Source organism: Bubalus kerabau, chromosome 20 (genome assembly GCF_029407905.1).
Source record: "Bubalus kerabau isolate K-KA32 ecotype Philippines breed swamp buffalo chromosome 20, PCC_UOA_SB_1v2, whole genome shotgun sequence".
Classification (NCBI taxonomy): domain Eukaryota; kingdom Metazoa; phylum Chordata; class Mammalia; order Artiodactyla; family Bovidae; genus Bubalus; species Bubalus kerabau.
In genome coordinates this window covers 4,623,913-4,644,933 of record NC_073643.1, presented here as the reverse complement: position 1 = coordinate 4,644,933, position 21,021 = coordinate 4,623,913, and the positions used below count along the sequence as shown (strand labels likewise).

At 38.5% G+C, this 21,021-nt stretch overlaps 1 protein-coding gene across 6 annotated transcripts in view; it reads right to left on the bottom strand.

Moving 5' to 3' along the window:
• ZCWPW2 (zinc finger CW-type and PWWP domain containing 2) overlaps nt 1-21,021 on the bottom strand; it is a 138,015-nt gene that overhangs the window by 6,911 nt on the left and 110,083 nt on the right. For 3 of the 6 annotated variants that reach the window (XM_055557726.1, XM_055557731.1, XM_055557727.1), the window contains exons 6-7: nt 8,002-8,060; nt 3,894-3,961 (exon numbers count right to left, since the gene is read on the bottom strand). In XM_055557726.1, the coding sequence (XP_055413701.1) occupies nt 3,894-3,961; nt 8,002-8,060 (127 nt within the window). Of the gene's footprint in view, nt 1-1,231; nt 1,618-3,893; nt 3,962-8,001; nt 8,061-21,021 lie in introns of those variants that run through there. The other 3 variants (XM_055557728.1, XM_055557730.1, XM_055557729.1) reach the window with 3 other exon arrangements.

The window sequence follows — 21,021 nt, the reverse complement described above, 5'->3', positions numbered from 1 at the left end:
GCAAACAAGGTTATCAAAACTGGTCAATGATCTCCAAAGATACAGACAGAATGCAGGTCTGTGCTGACTGCATGACCAATCATCTTCTATCAATCCTGATTATCTGGTAGTTTTCCTGACTTGCTTCAATTTGTTGTCGAGAGTAAAGTGGTACCATTACAGTTGCTCTATCACTCAGAGAAAGTGGGAGAAAAAAAATAAAGAAAAAAGAAAAAAGGTATCTCTCCCACTGAAGTATGAATCTGGCTTTTTAAAATGAATTTTTATAAAATAAATTAGTGCTGGTTTTTCATTCCTGGTAAGAAATAACTTACTGTTTATCTCAATAAATCAGTCACTATTTTAGAAAAATCCTTCAATGTATAATATATTTAGGAAGTTTTCTTTATTCTCTACTTCTCTATTAAACGTTTAAAGAAGCTATTTCCTCTTTTATATAAAAAGGCCACTGGTTCAGTTACTTCAAACTTGGCACTGAAAAACAGCATCTTAAATTTTCAGGGCCATTTCAATGTTGAAATATTGAAGCCATTCTTCTAGAGGAGGAAGGTGAAGAGGAGGAAAAAGCACTTGGTTTTGATTTGTTTGGTCGAGGAGAGTCGGACATGACTAAGTGACTGAACTGAACCGAACTGAACCACAAAGCCTCTTCTATCAGCTTAGGATGTAAATGTAGAGATGAGGGAACTACAGGCTCAAGTGAATGAAGAAGAAGGTGCCTACCTAGAACAAACAGACATGGGGGGCAGGAGGGCCCAGAGGATAAAGATAACTTCCAACCCAGACCAGGCAGGCCAAGTCTGCCTTCAATAGCAAGAGCACCCTTCTCCCCTGTCAGCCTTCTGCCCCCACCCAGGCCTAAGGCCTTCACCTCCTGCCTGGCTCATCCAGACATCATCCAGACCTTTTCTGTATCAGCCATTCTCTGCCATGCTCACCTGTCCCAGGTGGATGATGAACACATCCCTTGCTAATTTACTCATGAATGTTAGTAGACTGTTAACTAATCCAGGGTTATATGTCAATATAGGAGGAGAAGGGGACGACAGAGGATGAGATGGTTGGATGGCATCACCGACTCAATTGACATGAGTTTAATCAAGCTCCAGGAGTTGGTGAGGGACAAGGAAGCCTGGCCTGCTGCAGTCCATGGGGTTGCAAGGAGTCAAACACAACTGAGTGACTCAACTGATACTGATGATATGTTAATCTTTTATTAAAACTTTTATAGACTGCCTACTCCACAAAAAGAAATGAGATATTTACCAACAGACAACACTGATACAATAAAACAAGTGACAAAGCTCAAAGACTAAAAATAAGAGAAGTAAAAAATCTGTTCATTAAGGGGGATATGAAGGGCAATAATTACATTTTAAAAAGATGCTTTGACAAACTAGCAGTGCTGTGTGTGACTGTGACTGCATGTATGGTCAGTCATGTCTGACTCTTTGTGACCCCATGGACTGCAGCCTGTCCTCCTCCTCTGTCCATGGGAAATTCCAGGCAAGAATACAGGAGTAAGTTGCCATTTCCTACTCCAGGGAATCTTCCTGACCCAGGGATCCAACTCGTGTCTCCTACATTGGCAGGCAGATTCTTTACCACTGAGCCACACTGAAAAACCAAAAATTTAGCTTTAAGCTTCTGCTAAAGCAACCAAGGAAATAGCTGCAAACTTTGATTAATTTTAAGAAGCTATGTGACCTTAGAAAAGGCATATAACCTATTAAGTGCTTCTGTTTCTCCACTGATATCATAGGAATTATAATAAAATATACCTTATTCATCTCATACAGATCTTGTGAGGATTAAACTAATATATATGAAATGTTTAGAAAAGTGAAGACACAGTAACTGTTACAGGTGTAGTTTATCATTATCATCATTATTATTCTATTATTATTTCACCGTCATAGATGGATTTTTTTGGTTCCTAAACACTGAAAGAAAATGGGTTACAGGGACAATCAAACATAATACAAGATATTCCTGGTAGCAATTTCCCCCAAAATACAGACATACTTCACAAATAGTTATTTCTTAGATCAAATCCTTTTTTATAAACATTTTCAAAATTGTAGTAAATTTACAATGTTGTGTTAGTTTCAGGTGTACAGCAGTGATTCAGTTATACACACACACACACATATATATATACTTTCTCAGATTCTTTTCCATTATAAGTTATTAGAAAATATTACAAAATATTGAGTTCAGTTCCCTGTGCTATACAGTAGGCCCTTGTTTATCTATTTCAGATACAGTAGTGTGTATATGTTAACCCCAAACACATAATTTATCTCCCACCCCAGCATTAGATTAAATCTTTACACACCCATGAACACACAGTTTAATCATTTATTTAATGATTCCTCAACTTTTTCTGTTGTTTTCCAGAAACAGTCCTCTCTCTCTTGGATAAGACAGTTTCTCTCGCATTTTCTTTATTTCAGATGAAGAAACTGATGTCTGAAAAGGTAGGGTAGTTGCATGTACTTGACTCTCCCTGAGATCTCGAACTAAGGGAGAGAGAAGCAACTGCAGAGCATGAAGCCAAGAGGGCACATCACAGCTGGGGCAGAGGACAAAGGGGAGACGTGAGCATCCAGAGAGGGCCTCAAAGTGGAGCTGAGACTCAAGAGTCAGATGCTATCATTTTTCTCTGTTGTTTGATCTAGGAGTGATCCTACCTTAAGCTAAGAAGAAATGAGAGACATCAGAGACCTGGATCAAGGAAGCCACAGAAATATGAGTAGTGAATAAAGAATTTGAAGAGGATGCAAACTACTGAAAAAGCACCACTCTTTCAGGAAGTGGACAGAGAACATAGAAGATGAGATGGTTCTGCTCTTCAGTTCAAATGGCACTGGAGGAGTGAGACACAGACCAGTGAACTACTGAGGCTTTCAGAGCCAGGCAGCAGGGAGACTACTGACCGGGCAGTCACTTCTGGTCCATGGATCCCTGGTGCCCTAGGATCTCTCCTGAAGGATCCTGTGCCAGTTGGAGGGGAGGATGATCCAGCTGTGGTGTCAGGGTCACCTAGTGGGAACTCACTCTAGGGATAAAATGACTTTTGTTTCTATAGGAATGTGTGAGCTGATCATGTGAGGCAAAGGAACAGAGCTGCACTCCCTCCGCAAAAAAGGAGGTACCTTAATTAGCAGGAAAGCAGGAGCAGTAAGTTTAAGAGGAGAGCAACAGAATTTTGTAGTGGTTTAGGAGAGAAAAGGAAGATATAAAATAACCACTCTGTCCTTCCTTCCGTTCCATGAGACTGTACAAATGGCGCATTTAGCCCCATAGGATGTGGGAGTGGCTACAGGAGAGGAAGTGAGGACCGAAAGCTTCTCTGGGTTTAATCGGCTATGAAACCTCTTTGTGTGGCTGCCGAAGTTCCACCTTGCAAACAAGCATGTGCCTCTTTTCAAGACTAGGGAAAATGTAGAAAGAGTAAAGTGCTTCTGAAAGAAAAGCTTTTCCCCCTACAGGCCACCTTCTCCCTACAGTGCTCTAGCACCCACGGCAACAAGTTGAGCTGGGAGCACCAGGCTCTGCTTTTCTTCCCTCCTTTGGCAGCCCTGACTAAATGTGGAATAGAGAATTCTAGACTGAAATGTACTGATGTTGGTATTTCCTCCTATAACTGCTAGTGCTTATTAAAAAAAAAAAAAATCAAACATATGACAAAGCCAGACAAAATTTAATTTGAGAGGATAGAAATTTAAAGACAATGGAAAAGCCCTAGTATGTAAATTAATACCAGAACGCCACTAATGTTTCTCATATACATATACATGTACATTTTGTTTTCTTCAAAGGACTACAATCACGTTTGGTGGAATTAAATATAGGTAAAAGAACTAAAAGCAAGACAGGCCTTCACATACCCATGTTTTCCTTTGATAAGGCATCATCTGAACAAACATTTTCAAAAGAGGATTTTAAAACAGCTTTCCTGGAAAAGGAATTTGACAGATTTACTTTTTAAGAACAAGCATGTATATTTAAATGATCATTCATGAATACTGGCAACAGTAAATTATGAATATACATTTCTTACCTTGAAGTATCTTTTTTTAGGGTTGTTTTACACAGTAAGGAGGACAGTGAAAACCCAAAGGGGAATAATATTGATTTGAGCTCTCATTAGGTAACAAGTACTAACAAGCTGCTGCTGCTGCTGCCGAGTCACTTCAGTCGTGTCCGACTCTGTGCGACCCCATAGACGGCAGCCCACCAGGATGCCTCGTCCCTGGGATTCTCCAGGCAAGAACACTGGAGTGGGTTGCCATTTCCTTCTCCAATGCATGAAAGTGAAAAGTGAAAGTGAAGTTGCTCAGTCATGTCCGACCCTCAGCGACCCCACGGACTGCAGCCTACCAGGCTCCTCCATCCATGGGATTTTCCAGGCAAGAGTACTGGAGTAGGGTGCCATTGCCTTCTCCGTACTAACAAGCTACCCAGCACTTTACATAGCCTATTTCATATAATCCTCCCTCCAAAAACCTACTAAGTTATTGTTACTCTCATTTTATGAAGAAACTGAGGCCCTGAGAAATTGAGAAATTTGACAACATAGGAAAATGGTTGAAAATGACAGAAATGAATTCTGTCAAACTGCAAAATCCATGCTTTTCCCAGTATACTGTATTGATGATTTAGAGTCAGAAAACATTTGTTCAGGCACATCTTCTCTAACCAGAAGATCCTAAGAAAGTCACATAACTTCTTTAAGCCATAAATTCTTTATCTTTTAAATGGACATAATTATGATACACCTCATACTTATTTGATAGGGTTACTGTGAAGGGTAACTGAGATTAGGAAGTGAAAGTCCTTTATAAAATGCAATTATTCATCTTCAGAAAAAGGACAAAAAAGAAAAGAAGGACTATCATATCAAGCCAGTCTTTAAGTAGGACTCCTTTTCACAAAGCACTGCTTACCATTCAATAAAAAAAATAAAAAGCCTGTACAATTGGTTCAATGATAAACACTAAAACTTGTTATCCATGACTTATTATACAACCTTGTTTCTGGTTTGTACTACCTATGTTTAAATTTAAAACCTGTTTCTCATCTGGTCACTCACATGATATTAATCTTTGAAACTTACAGTTCAATACATCTGTACAAACATAAAACTTTCTCCATACTTCTAAGAATACTACTTATATTATTAATTCTTTTAGAAAATTTAGAACATAGTTCCCTAGAGAAACAGAATCAAGAATCAGGGGAAGAGGAAGGTAAACTTCCAAACTCATTCTATGAGGCCACCATCACCCTAATACCAAAACCTGACAAAGATCCCACAAAAAAAGAAAACTACAGGCCAATATCACTGATGAACATAGATGCAAAAATCCTTAACAAAATTCTAGCAATCAGAATCCAACAACATATTAAAAAGATCACACATCATGACCAAGTGGGCTTTATCCCAGGGATGCAAGGATTCTTCAACATTTGCAAATCAATCAATGTGATGCACCACATTAATGAATTGAAAGATAAAAACCATATGATTATCTCAATAGATGCAGAGAAAGTCTCTGACAAAATTCAACATCCATTTATGATAAAAACCCTCCAGAAAGCAGGCAGAGAAGGAACATCTCAACATAATAAAAGCCATATATGATAAACCCACAGCAAACATTATTCTCAATGGTGAAAATTTGAAAGCACTTCTCCCAAAGTCAGGAACAAGACAAGGGTGCCCGTTCTCATCACTACTATTCAACATAGTTTTGGAAGTTTGGGCCACAGCAATTAGAAAAGAAAAAGAAACTAAAGGAATCCAGATTGGAAAAGAAGACGTAAAACTCTGTTTGCAGATGACATGATCCTCTACATAGAAAACCCTAGACTCCACCAGAAAATTACTAGAGCTAATCAATGAATATAGTAAAGTTGCAGGATATAAAATTAACACACAGAAATCCCTTGCATTCCTATACACTAACAATGAGAGGACAGAAAGAGAAATTAAGGAAACAATTCCATTCACCATTGCAATGAAAAGAATAAAATACTTAGGGATAAATCTACCTAAAGAAACAAAAGACCTATATATAGAAAACTATAAAACACTGATGAAAGAAATCAAAGAGAACACTAATACATGGAGAAATATACCATGTTCATGGATTGGAAGAATCAATATAGTGAAAATGAGTATACTACTCAAAGCAATCTATAGGTTCAATGCAATCCCTATCAAGCTACCAATGGTATTTTTCAGAGAACTAGAACAAATAATTTCACAATTTGTATCGAAATACAAAAAACCTTGAATAGCCAAAATAATCTTGAGAAAAAAGAATGGAACTGGAGGAATCAACCTGCCTGACTTCAGACTATACTACAAAGCTACAGTCATCAAAATAGTACAGTATTGGCACAAAGACAGAAAAATAGATCAATGGAACAAAATAGAAAGCCCAGAGATAAATCCATGCACCTATGGACACCTTATCTTTGACAAAGGAGGCAAGAATATACAATGGAGAAAAGACAATCTCTTTAACAAGTGGTGCTGGGAAAACTGGTCAACCACTTGTAAAAGAATGAAACTAGAACACTTTCTAACACCATACACAAAAATAAACTCAAAATGGATTAAAGGTCTAAATGTAAGACCAGAAACTATAAAACTCCTAGAGGAAAACACAGGCAAAACACTGTCTGACATAAATCACAGCAGGATCCTCTATGACCCACCTCCCAGAGTAATGGAAATAAAAGCAAAAATAAACAAATGGGACCTAATTAAACTTAAAACCTTTTGCACAACAAAGGAAACTCTAAGCAAGGTGAAAAGACAGCCTTCAGAATGGGAGAAAATAATAGCAAATGAAGCAACTGACAAACAATTAATCTCAAAAATATACAAGCAGCTCCTGCAGCTCAATTCCAGAAAAATAAATGACCCAATCAAAAAATGGGCCAAAGAACTAAACAGACATTTCTCCAAAGAAGACATACAGATGGCTAACAGACACATGAAAAGATGCTCAACATCACTCATTATCAGAGAAATGCAAATCAAAACCACAATGAGGTACCATCTTATGCCAGTCAGAATGGCTGCGATCCAAGAGTCTACAAGCAATAAATGCTGGAGAGGGTGTGGATAAAAGGGAACCCTCTTACACTGTTGGTGGGAATGCAAACTAGTACAGCCACCATGGAGAACAGTGTGGGGATTCCTCAAAAAACTGGAAATAGAACTGCCATACGACCCAGCAATCCCTCTGCTGGGCATACACACTGAGGAAACCAGAATTGAAAGAGACACGTGTACCTCAATGTTCACCGCAACACTGTTTATAATAGCCAGGACATGGAAGCAACCTAGGTGTCCATCGGGAGACAAATGGATAAGAAGGCTGTGGTACATATACACAACGGAATATTACTCAGCTATTAAAAAGAATGCATTTCAATCAGTTCTAATGAGGTGGATGAAACTGGAGCCTATTATACAGAGTGAAGTCAGCCAGAAATAAAAACACCAATACTGTATATTAATGCATATATATGGAATTTAGAAAGATGGTAATGTTGACCCAATATGCGAGACAGCAAAAGAGATACAGACATAAAGAACAGACTTTTGGACTCTGTGGGAGAAGGCGAGGATGGGATGATTTGAGAGAATAGCATCAAAACATGTATATTATATGTGAAATCGATCGCCAGTCCAGGTTCAATGCATGAGACAGGGTGCTCAGGGCTGGTGCACTGGGATGACCCTGAGGGATGGGATGGGGAGGGAGGTGGGAGGGGGGTTCAGGATGGGGAACACATGTACACCCATGGCTGATTCATGTCAATGTATGGCAAAACCACTACAATATTGTAAAGTAACTAGCCTCCAATTAAAATAAATAAATTAAAAAAAAAGAATCAGGGGAAATGTCATATAAAAATTAAACCATATATATATTTTAATTTTATCATAATAATTTTTCATTTAAAAAAACATACCTTTTCCTTTTTCTAAATTTGGGATTTTTCTTTTCAGTATTATTTTTGGAAATTTGCACCTGTAAAAAGATAACCATTAACAAAAAGATGTGTTAGTTCACGTGGGATATGATGAGCTCAGCATAATAATGGATCCTACACAGTCTGAGTTGGAGAAGGCAATGGCACCCCACTCCAGTACTCTTGTCTGGAAAATCCCATGGACAGAGGAGCCTGGTAGGCTGCAGTCCATGAGGTCGTACAGAGTCGGACACGACTGAAGTGACTTAGCAGCAGCAGCATACAGTCTGAGTAATTTAGCCCTGAAGAGAAACTTTGGCTCCCAGCTGTAAACACACCTGTAATTCCAAGTCAACAATTGCTGTAATTGCACTCACCTGCTCAACTTCCGGGAACAGTTGACTGATCCTATACAAACGTCTACCCTTATATAGACTCTCCCTTCCTCACTTCACAAACATACAAAAACATTAAGTAAGACAACTTTTAAATTTTAATACTTATGATCTTTAAAGAAAGAAAGAAATATTCAAAGGCCAGAAACATGTGGAATGTAAATCTGTATGTTAGGAACTGACATGTGGAAGGCCTCCAGGGAATCTGCATCAGGAAAGGGCCAAAGGGACTTGGGATGGGGTCTTAATGTCTCAGCAAGGACAAGAAGGTGGTGGGAAAATGGGAACCCTCATACACTGCTGGTGGGAATGTGGAATGGGGGAACCATTGTGGAATACAGTGTGATAATTCCTCAATATGTTAAGTGTAGAGTTACCCTATGATCCAGCAATTCCACTCCTAGGTATATACCCAACATAAATGAATCATATACGCATGTAAAAGATTGTGTCTGGTCATAACTATGAAACTATAAATGTGAATAACAGCATTATTCATGATAGTACAAAAGTAGAAAGAATTTAAATGTCCATATGCTTTTGAACTGTGGTGTTGGAGAAGACTCTTGAGAGTCCCTTGGACTGCAAGGAGATCCAACCAGTCCATTCTGAAGATCAGCCCTGGGATTTCTTTGGAAGGAATGATGCTAAAGCTGAAACTCCAGTATTTTGGCCACCTCATGCGAAGAGTTGACTCATTGGAAAAGACTCTGATGCTGGGAGGGATTGGGGGCAGGAGGAGAAGGGGATTACAGAGGATGAGATGGCTGGATGGCATCACTGACTCGATGGACATGAGTCTGAGTGAACTCCAGGAGTTGGTGATGGCCAGGGAGGCCTGGCGTGCTGCAATTCATGGGGTCGCAAAGAGTTGGACATGACTGAGTGACTGAACTGAACTGAATATGTGGTATATCCATACGTGTACTCAGTCACTTCAGTCGTGTCTGACTCTTTGTGACCCCAAGGACCATAGCCTTCCAGGCTGTTCTGGCCATGGGATCTTCCTGGCAAGAATACTGGATTGGGTTGCCCTGTCCTCCTCTAGGGGATCTTCCTGACACAGAGATTGAACCTTTATCTCCTGCATCTCCTGAATTGCAGGCAGATTCTTTACCATTGAGTCACTGGGGAAGCCTGGTTATCCATATAATGACATATGATGTTGCTTTTATAAATAATGAACCACTGACACATACTACAACATGGATGAATCCTGAGATCATTATGCAAAGTAAAAAGTTAAAAAAGTCAGACACAAAAGGCCACATGTTGAATGATTTCACTTATTTGAAATGCCCAGAAAAGGCAAATCTACAGACACAGAAGTACATTAGTGATAGCCAAGGACCGGGGGATGTGGAAATGAGTAGTGATTTCTAACAAATATCAGGTTTTCTTTTGGTAGTATGAAAAAATGTTCTGAAATCAGATAGTAGTAATGCTTGTACATCTGTTAGTATATTAAAAACCACTGAGTTTTATAGTTTAAAATTAAGTTACACCTTCCTGGCAAGAATGAAGGTAAAAAATTTTTTTTAATGCAGTGACTTGGAAAAATTGAAAGAAAGGAGACAGAATATATTAATGATTAATAACAAAAGGAACCTGGTGTAGCAATACTACTGTTAGAAAAAAGCAGATGTTAAGGCAAAAAGCATAATCAAAGATAAAAAGGGTTATTCCTTAATGCTAAAAGAAACAATCTACCATCAAAATATAACAGTCCTTAACCTGTGTATACCAAACTCTTAGCCTTAAAATATACACAGAGAAACAGAATCACAAGGAGAAACCTGATGAAGAATTTACAGGTAAAATGGGATAATTTAAATTTATTTCTCATTAAAAAGTTATATCTTAATAATCTCTCAAAGGAAGTTTGTATGAAACATTCAGGAAGTTCATATTATTATGATACTAGAGATTAAGTGGTCTTCTTTTTGTGAGCTTAACCTCAAGGTCCCTGGTGGCTCAGACAGTAAAGAACCTGCCTGCAATGCAGAAGACCTAGATTCGATTCCTGGGTTGGAAAGATCCCCTGGAGAAGGGAATGGCTACCCACTCCAGTATTCTGGCCTGGAGAATTCCATGGACTGTATATAGTCCACGGGGTTGCAGAGTCCAATATGACTGGGCAACTTTCACACATGATATTCATATAGCTTTTCCAAGACTGCTTTACATATTTATATGGTAAAAAAAAAAAAAGCATATAAAAATACTGTTGTTTAAACCAATGATCTATATCCACAAAGACATTGTAACACTTTATTTCTATCTTGCTATTTAGGATCAGCTCACATTATACGCATATTTGAATATGAAGTGAAAGGGTGGTCACAAGTGGAAATGAAATTCAGGTAACAAGGTTGTTGTTCAGCTGCAAAGTCATGTCAGACTCTTTGTAACCTCATGAACTGTAGCACACCAGGCTCCGCTGTCCTCCACTATCTCCCAGAGTTTGCTCAAACTCATGTCCATTCAGTCAATGATGCTATCCAACCATCTCATCCTCTGTTGTCCCCTTCTCCTCCTGCCTTCAATCTTTCCCAGCATCAGAGTCTTTCCCAATGAATTGGTTCTGTGCATCAAGTGGCCAAAGTATTGGAGCTTCAGCTTTAGCATCAGTCCTTCCAATGAATATTCAGTGTTAATTTCCTTTAGGATTGACTGGTTTGATCTCCTTGCTTTCAAAGGGATTTTCAAGAGTTTTCTCCAGCATCACAATGCAAAAGCATCCGTTTTTTTGGTGCTCAACCTTCTTTATGATCCAACTGTCACATTCATATATGACTACTGGAAAAACCATAGGTAACAAAGTGAAAAGTGTTTTATAGGTATTAGTAGAGAGAAATACTATTAGATAACTTCCATAAATGAGGGTGAGTTGTGTTGGTGATAATAAATTCCTCTCTACTTTAACACTCCTCAGATGCCCTTGCCTCTTTGGTTTTTCCGGTAGTCATGTATAGCTGTGAGATCTGGACCATAAAGAAAGCTGAGCACTGAAGAATTGACGCTTTTGAACTGTGGTGTTGGAGAAGACTCTTGAGAGTCCCTTGGACTGCAAGGAGATCGAACCAGTCCATCCTAAAGGAAATCAATCCTAAGCATTCATTGGAAGGACTGATGCTGAAGCTGAAACTCCAATACTTTGGCCACCTGATGAGAAGAACTGACTCATTTGGAAAGACCTGATGCTGGAAAAGATTGAAGGCAGGAGGAGAAGGGGGCGACAGAGGATGAGGTGGTTAGATGGCATCACTGACTTGATGGACATGAGTTTGAGTAAACTCCAGGAGTTGGTGATGGACGGGGGGCCTGGCATACTGCAGTCCATGGGGTCTCAAAGAGTCAGACACGACTGAGCAACTGAACTGAACTGAAGTGTGCCTCTTCCTCTAGCCTTTGATGATGTATAGTGGATGGGGATAGGCATTGAATCTGGAAGGATTCATCTAGACCCTGGCACCTACCAGCAAGGTCACCTTCAGTGAGTCACTGACTTCTCTAACATCCAGCAAGAGCTTGGCATAAAGGATATTTTTATTTCCTTTGTTTTTAATAAATAAAAATATTTATTAAATATTTTCTAACTAAACGAGCCTTTCACATTTCAGGGTCTTCTTCTGTTAAATAATGCTAAAAAAAAACAAAAAACAAAAAACAAACTACCTCAAGGCATACGAGGGGAGATTAAATTAAATAACATGCCAGAAAGCATCCAATGGTGCTTAGAAATTAGGTGATGTGCAGTCACTATTTCACTGTTATACTAGTTCACCTGGTCAGGAGTCTCCTTTTTCATTAAACCATATGACAAAGGGTACTTGGCACTTTGATATGGTTGGACTTTGGTCATAGATCAGTTTTCCAAATCTGCCATAACAAGTTACCACAAATTTGGTAAAGTACCAAAAGTTAATTTTCTTACTGTTCTGAAGGATAGATGTGTGTCTCTTATAAGAACACTTGTCATTGGATGGAGGGCCCACATTAACCAAGATGAATTCATCTCAAAATCCTTACCCAATGAATGTACAAAGATCCTTATTCCAAATAAGGTCACATTCTGAGGATCCTGGTGGACATATCTTCTGGAGGCTACCATCCAACCCACTACAAGTAGATATGAAAGATCTACTTTATCTACTCCATGTCTTCTCCTTCTCTTCCTGTGTTGCAAAGCTGACTGACCTATGTTGTCCAGCCAATGTTATTCAGAACTAGAGCCATGACACGACAGAATCGGTAACACCTGAGAACTTGTTAGAAATGCAAATATACCCACCCCAAATCAGATAGTCTGGGGGTGGAGCCCAGAATCCGTACTTAAATAAGCTCTTCAGGTGACTGATCTAGCCGGCACCATCCAAACAAATATATTGCTAGGTAAGTACCACTGATTTTAACAAAAACAAAGCAAGTATTAATTCTTTTCTTGTTGGATGTAAAACAAAGAAGTGTATATATACAGAACATATGCCATTTACTGAAAAAAAATATATATTTAATAATAATTAGGATTGCAAACTAGAATGGCAAATGATAGAATTGCCTTTAATTGCAAAGGACAAAAAATCTATAAGAATTTTATTTATATTGGATTCATGTAATCTGCAAAACTGACTTGACATTGCCCATTTCCTCATCTAAATTAAATATCTTTTTTTTTTTTTTTTGGCCACATGGCATGTGGGATCTTAGTTCCATGATCAGCAATTGAACGAGCAGTGCAAGCATGAAGTGGTAAACACTGGCCTGCCAGGGAAGTCCTAAAATTAAAAATCTCTTTAGTGAGAAGAACAAGTTTGTTAGCTGTATTAAACCTGAGGGCGTAAAGTTTTGATCAGCATTTTATGCTCACTGAATATATAAATATGTTTTGTAATCTTCTGAGAATAATTGTCAGTCAATAATAACTAAAGAGCTGCCTATTTTGACAGAAGAATGAATCTGTACCTTGAATAATGTACATAAACTCCTGTCAAAAGTCATTATATAGAAGGAAAAGCCAATATTCTCATTCCCCTTTGGTAAATCTTCTGGGAAATATATGCTTGGAATAGGATGAAAACTGGTTTCATGAAACATTGTAAATGATGGTTATTACTTAATCTGAGTACCTTGGGAGAACAAATAATAAAGTTAAGTCTTCGGGCCCAGAGAATATTTGTTTTTAACACTTCTTCGAAAAGAAGGGAAGGTTGAAATGATCATTTTTTAGTCTTATTTTAAGCATGATTTCAACAGATCATCTATAAATCGGTGTTTCTTACATAGATGGCAGCCAATGGACCAATGCTTCAGTCAGGTCAGTCTTTAGCAGAGGGGTATTCCTGTGAGGTTTGGACAGTATCAGAGACCAGTCCCTGGCAACATGACTTATCAACCTCTAGCTGTCCCTTGCACTCTCTTCAGCCATGTGTAAGTTCATACTACTGGTCTGTGGATTTCTCTGCATGAAGAACTTACCAGAGAAAACACTGGAGTGTATGCTCAAGCAGTGACCTGAGGCACGGGAGAATCAGTTCAGTTCAGTTCAGTCACTCAGTCATGTCCAACTCTTTGAGACCCCATGGACTGCAGCACGCCAGGCCTTCCTGTCCATGGCCAACTCCTGGAGTTTACTCAAACTCATGTCCACTGAGTCGGTGATGCCATCCAACCATCTCATCCTCTGTCGTCCCCTTCTCCTGCCCTCAATCTTTCCCAGCATCAGGTTCTCTTCAGATGAGTCAGTTCTTCACATCAGGTGGCCAAAGTATTGGAGTTTCAGCTTCAGCATCAGTCCTTCCAATGAATGCTCAGGACTGATTTCCTTTAGGAGGGACTGGTTGGATTTCCTTGCAGTCCAAGGGACTCTCAAGAGTCTTCTCCAACACCACAGTTCAAAAGTATCAATTCTTCGGCATTCATGGGACAATGTTTCCCCCTAAAATAGAAGTTGACTGCTAGACCACCTTAGACAGAAGTCAAGAAAAGTCCTTCTGTTAACACCTCCCAGTCCTGGTTGAGGACAGAAGTACCAGACACCTTAAGGGAACTCCAATGGTTATATACATCACTGATAAATTTTCAAGTCTTGCACTTGATTATTATTATTTTTTTTTTACAATCTTTGACCATCTATCTATACCACAGGTAGAACATAGCAATTCAGGAAGTTTCTTTTTAAAAAACAGCACAAATTGTACTATATCTATAGAGAGCTTCAAAAAATGAAGGATTAATAGGAACATGGAGGAAAGAGTCCCATGGAAATCAGAAGAAAGTACAACTTATGTCAGCTGTTAATCTGACTGAATGAAGCTGGTAAGTTAGACTATTTGCCCTGCAATTGGACATTGCCTAAAAATCCAAGTCTGTTGAAAACAATTCCTATTTCTTACAGTTTTTTCTAAGTCATTAGATATTTCAGCAAGAGGAATGTTGGGAAAAGATAAGGTTTCTCAGGAATACTTTCTAGAATCTACCTATTTCAATTAAATTTGAAAAAGCAGATGTTCTGAGAACATTCAATGATTATAGGACCCTTATTACATTTTTTTCTGGACTAAAGAACAAATGTTGAGACCTTCATTAGTGGTTTTACCATATTTCTCTCCATCAACTTGATTAGTGAGGATAGGTGGTCTGATTCTCTGACCCATGATCACTGTCAAATGTTCTGAACATTTATCCTCAGCAACATGCAAAAGAAGATTGTCTCTCTCCTATACAGGGACAGACAGACTGCACAGTAGCATAATTTTTAAAAAAAGATTATTTAAAATATTTTGTCTGGATCCAAGTCTTTACATCAGATCTCTGAGGATTACAGAGGTTGCAACGAAAGACATTCTTGCACCTAGATCATAGAAGAATGTAGAAGCTACAACTCCTTTTGTTTGATCTGGGTGACGTGCTTCCAGCATGTAGGGGAGTACAGATTTAAGATGTGTACCTAAAATACATATTTCATAACAGAGAAAATTATTTTTGAAGCAAAGTGAAAGTATTTGGGCTTCCTGGCAGCTCAGACAGTAAAGGATCCGCCTGAAATTTGAGAGACCTGGGTTCGATCCCTGGGTTGGGAAGATCCCCTGGAGAAGGGAATGGTTACCCATTCCAGTATTACAGTACCTTCTTGAGATTGATATTATCATCTCCATTTGGGATTCCCTGGTAGCTCAGGTGGTAAAGAACCCGCCTGTAATGCAGGAGATCCCAGTTCAATCCCTGGGTCGGGACGATCCCTTGGAGAAGGGACAGGCTACCCACTCCAGTATTCATTGGCTTCCCTGATGGCTCAGACAGTAAAGAATCTGCCTGCAATGTGGGAGACCTGGGTTTGATCCCTGAGTTGGGAAGATCCCCAGGAGGGGCGCATGACAACCCACTCTAGAATTCTTGCCTGGAAAATCCCCATGGACAGAGGAACTTTCAGGCTACAGTCCATGGGGTCACAAAGAGTTGGACACGACTGAGAAACTAAGCATGGAAAGCATTAATACATAAACAAAAATAAAAATATCACCCCCAAATTAGTAATATTTTAAAGAATTTTAAAGTAATAATTTATAGGTTTTTAAAGACCTATGAACAAAATATAAATAAATATAAAATTTGAAGATCTGTGGGCAGAGGTCAAATGTTTATAAATTTGAAATTATAGATTAATTCTAATATGTTATATGTAAACTTTACTGATTTTCATTGGCATATTTTCTTCCAGTGATAACAATTTTCCTTTGCCAATTAGAAAATAGTAGTTATTTCTATTAGGCATAGAAAGATAATTTTTAATATTTAGGGCAATAGCTAGAATCTATAAAATATACTCATTATTCAAACTCCTATTGTATATCAATAACCACACTTTTATGGATTAGTAATACTGGTTTTTAGTTTTAATGGAATGGGATGAGGAAGGTGATGGTGAGAAGAAACCCAGACTCATTGTGTGTGTAGCTTGATGTTGGAGATGTGTCTCTGGATAAGAGAAAGAACTATTCTGGCAATGAATATAATCAATAAAACTGAAGAGAGCTGCATAACAACCTTCAGTCCCAAATAGCAAAGGACAACACTTGCTCTTCGTGTGATTAGTAGGACTCAACTTGAACAGCTTTATGTTTCTTAACAAAAGAGCAATCACATTTTGTAGAATTCTTTTTTTTTTTTTTTTTGCTTTCTGGTTCAAAGTTAAATTACAGAATAGAAAACGTGGAGAGTTATGGGTGAAAAGTTTTGGATTTCTGGAATCTATGACACCGGATTTTAAGTATTACTAAACTTGAATTCCAAGTGAATACATACCTTGAGTGAATTTTCAAATGGACATCATATGTAGAGAAAGAAAAATTAAGCCAATCTTCTATTATTATAAATGAAGACATTTAAAAATAATTAGGATGAAAACAATTCTTAGAAGTTGAGAGGATATTACTGATAGAGATGAATTTCTGTTTACTGCCTAACTAGATTTTAAATCTTCTCAGGTAAATCAGTTCACTGGGACAGGTCACTAGTTTAGGAAAACCCTGCCACTCCCACCTCCCAAAGCACTCTTGGGACCTGCAACCCCCAAATGGCAACAAGAGCGCCCCACAGCCCCGTGGCAGAAAACCGGCCCTGTGTAAGCTGCCCGCTAAATGACAACCTGCCCGCTTGGAGAACAGTACCTCACGCTAGGAAGTGGTCGTCTTCTGTCCAGGGAACAAAAACAAAGAGGTGTTCACTCTGCTATACGCACTCTGATGCCCACTTACCCTCTATTCCCCACTCCTCTCACTCCCATCAACCATCTTAAGAAAACTACCCGGAGATCAGTTTGGCTGAAATCAGATCCATAAACTGAAAGTCAAGTCAGAAAAAGGGTTAAGCAAATATACAAGTCCCAGAGTAGGCTTTTCTATTTAAGAAACAAACAGAATCATCCACATCAGAAAAGAGGTACTCTAAGTCAAGAGTACTCTTTGTTCTTACAAATATATAAAAGGTTCTGGATATCAACGACTAATCCATTTTGTCTGATTTTAATACTTTCTACTAATAGTTATCCTACAGAATTCCTATAGATTTTAATTTAAGATAAAAGAGGTAAAGCTTGAAACCTAAAGGGCAGGCTTAGTTTTTAAGTTACTAAAGAATATCTTGTTTAAAATCACTCCCCTGGAAGGAAGTTTGATAACATTGCCTTAGAGTGGCTCAGAGTTTTTCAGGGAAACTAAAATTAGCACAAACAGAACTTTCTATATGAAGGTTTCCACTGGTGACTTAAAATGATAAATGGACAAATTTATATATTAATATATATTTTATTTATATTTGAAAATGCAGCTCACATCAAAAGAATACATTTATATCTTAAAATTTTGATTAGGAAAATTTTAGGCAGTAATGAAAATGTTATCTATTTTAATCTGGACTGGTAGTTACATGGGTGTATATGCTTAAGAAAAACTCATCAAACTCTACACTTAAGATCTGTGCATTTCATTGTGTTTAAGTTTAACATCAATTTAAAAAACTAAATTACAAAAAGGTAAATCAAAAGCAAGAAAGCTATAAAAACTAACAGTATAGAAAATGGCAAATTTTGACAGAATATCTGAATTGATTCAAGTTTTGGAAACACTGGCTTATGAGAAGGTGAAACAAAAGTAACATCCAAAAGAAATTAAGTGAGTTTTGAAGCCTGACAGTGACTCTTTCCAAGGGATTCCTCTCTTACCATTCTTTCTTGAGATATCTCTTTGCCTGGGGCTATACGCCAGCTGTAAAGATCAATTACAATATTTATCTTTGTGGAAAGATGCATATAAAACTAAGTGAATTCAGTGAGGTGCTGTACATGAATTCTATATTATAAGAAGCTTATTAATTAGCGCAAATAACAGTATGGTACTGGCACAAAGACAGAAATATTGATCAATGGAACAAAACAGAAAGCCCAGTAATAAATCCACGCACCTATGGACACCTTATCTTTGACAAAGGAGGCAGGAATATACAATGGAGAAAAGACAATCTCTTTAACAAGTGGTGCTGGGAAAACTGGTCAACCACTTGTAAAAGAATGAAACTAGAACACTTTCTAACACCATACACAAAAATAAACTCAAAATGGATTAAAGATCTAAATGTAAGACCAGAAACTATAAAACTCCTAGAGGAGAACATAGGCAAAACACTCTCTGACATAAATCACAGAAGGATCCTCTATGACCCACCTCCCAGAATATTGGAAATAAAAGCAAAAATAAACAAATTGGACCTAATTAAAATTAAAAGCTTCTGCACAACAAAGGAAACTCAAAGCAAGGTGAAAAGACAGCCTTCAAATGGGAGAAAATAATAGGAAATGAAGCAACTGACGAAGAATGAATCTCAAAAATATACAAGCATCTCCTGCAGCTCAATTCCAGAAAAATAAACAACCCAACCAAAAAATGGGCCAAAGAACTAAACAGACATTTCTCCAAAGAAGATATACAGATGGCTAACAAACACATGAAAAGATGCTCAACATCACTCATTATCAATCAGTTCAGTTCAGTCACTCAGTCGTGTCCAACCCTTTGCGACCCCATGAATTGCAGCACACCAGGCCTCCCTGTCAATCACCAACCCCCGGAGTTCACTCAAACTCATGTCCATCGAGTCAGTGATGCCATCCAGCCATCTCATCCTCTGTCGTCCCTTTCTCCTCCTGCCCCCAATCCCTCACAGCATCAGAGTCTTTCCCAATGAGTCAACTCTTCGCATGAGGTGGCCAAAGTACTGCAGTTTCAGCTTCAGCATCAGTCCTTCCAATGAACATTCAGGACTGATTTCCTTTAGAATGGACTGGTTGGATCTCCTTGCAATTCAAGGGACTCTCAACAGTCTTCTCCAACACCACAGTTCAAAAGCATCAATTCTTCATCGCTCAGCTTTCTTCACAGTCCAACTCTCACATCCATACATGACCACTGGAAAAACCATAGCCTTGACTAGACAAACCTTTGTTGGCAAAGTAATGTCTATGCTTTTGAATATGCTATCTAGGTTAGTCATAACTTTCCTTCCAAGGACTAAGTGTCTTTTAATTTCATGGCTGCAATCACCATCTACAGTGATTTTGGAGCCCCCCCCAAAAAAGTCTGACACTGTTTCCACTGTTTCTCCATCTATTTCCCATGAAGTGATGGGACCAGATGCCATGATCTTCGTTTTCTGAATGTTGAGCTTTAAGCCAACTTTTTCACTCTCCTCTTTCACTTGCATCAAGAGGCTTTTTAGTTCCTCTTCACTTTCTGCCATAAGGGTGGTGTCATCTGCATATCTGAGGTTATTGATATTTCTCCCGGCAATCTTGATTCCAGCTTGTGCTTCCTCCAGCCCAGCGTTTCTCATGATGTACTCTGCATATAAGTTAAATAAGCAGGGTGACAACATACAGCCTTGACATATTCCTTTTCCTATTTGGAATCAGTCTGTTTTTCCATGTCCAGTTCTAACTGTTGCTTCCTGACCTGCATATAGGTTTCTCAGGTGGTCAGGTGGTCTGGTATTCCCATCTCTTTCAGAATTTTCCACAGTTTATTGGGATCCACACAGTCAAATGCTTTTGCATAGTCAATAAGGCAGAAATAGATGTTTTTCTGGAACTCTCTTGCTTTTTCCATGATCCAGCGGATGTTGGCAATTTGATCTCTGGTTCCTCTGCCTTTTCTAAAACCAGCTTGAACATCTGGAAGTTCACGGTTCACATACTGCTGAATCCTGGCTTGGAGAATTTTGAGCATGACTTTACTAGCGTGTGAGATGAGTTCAATTGTGTGGTAGTTCAAGCATTCTTTGGCATTGCCTTTCTTTGGGATTGGAATGAAAACTGACCTTTTCCAGTCCTGTGGCCACTGCTGAGTTTTCCACATTTGCTGGCATATTGAGTGCAGCACTTTCACAGCATCATCTTTCAGGATTTGAAATAGCTCGACTGGATTTCCATCACCTCCCCTAGCTTTGTTCATAGTGATGTTTTCTAAGGACCACTTGACTTCACATTCCAGGATGTAAATTACGCCTTTATTGGGGTTTCCCCTTGCCACAAGACAGGATAGAGTAAAGAAGTTAGACCTTTGGCTACTTTGAATAATTCTAGAACGCTCTGGCCTGGAGGAAGAGTCTCCATTTGGCTGGAACCTTGCCTGGGGATAATTTAGGGCAGAAGCAATGCTGGCTCAGTATTTTAGAATAGGATAAGAAGACAGTTGGGAGATGTGGAATTGGAATTGGTTAGTGCATATCAAAGAGGTACCCTGTGCATCTTGAAGCACTGGCTAGGCTTGGGAGCATTAGTCCTTCCCCAGACAAAAAGGTTTTTTAAAATGTCAAATCATCATGATATACATATATACATAGAGTCTGAGAAAGGAAAAATAACTACAAAAAAAATTTTTTTGAAAAAATAAAGTAATGAAGGATCACTAACCCACACATTAAAGAAAAGAGAATAATTACAGCAATTTGGAATTCATTTTAAGACTACAGACGTACATAGATATAGATATGGATATTTTGACATGTAAAATGCTGCATGTTATATTATGGACAAGGTATACTATACATTATAGCATGTGTGCTCAGTTGCTCA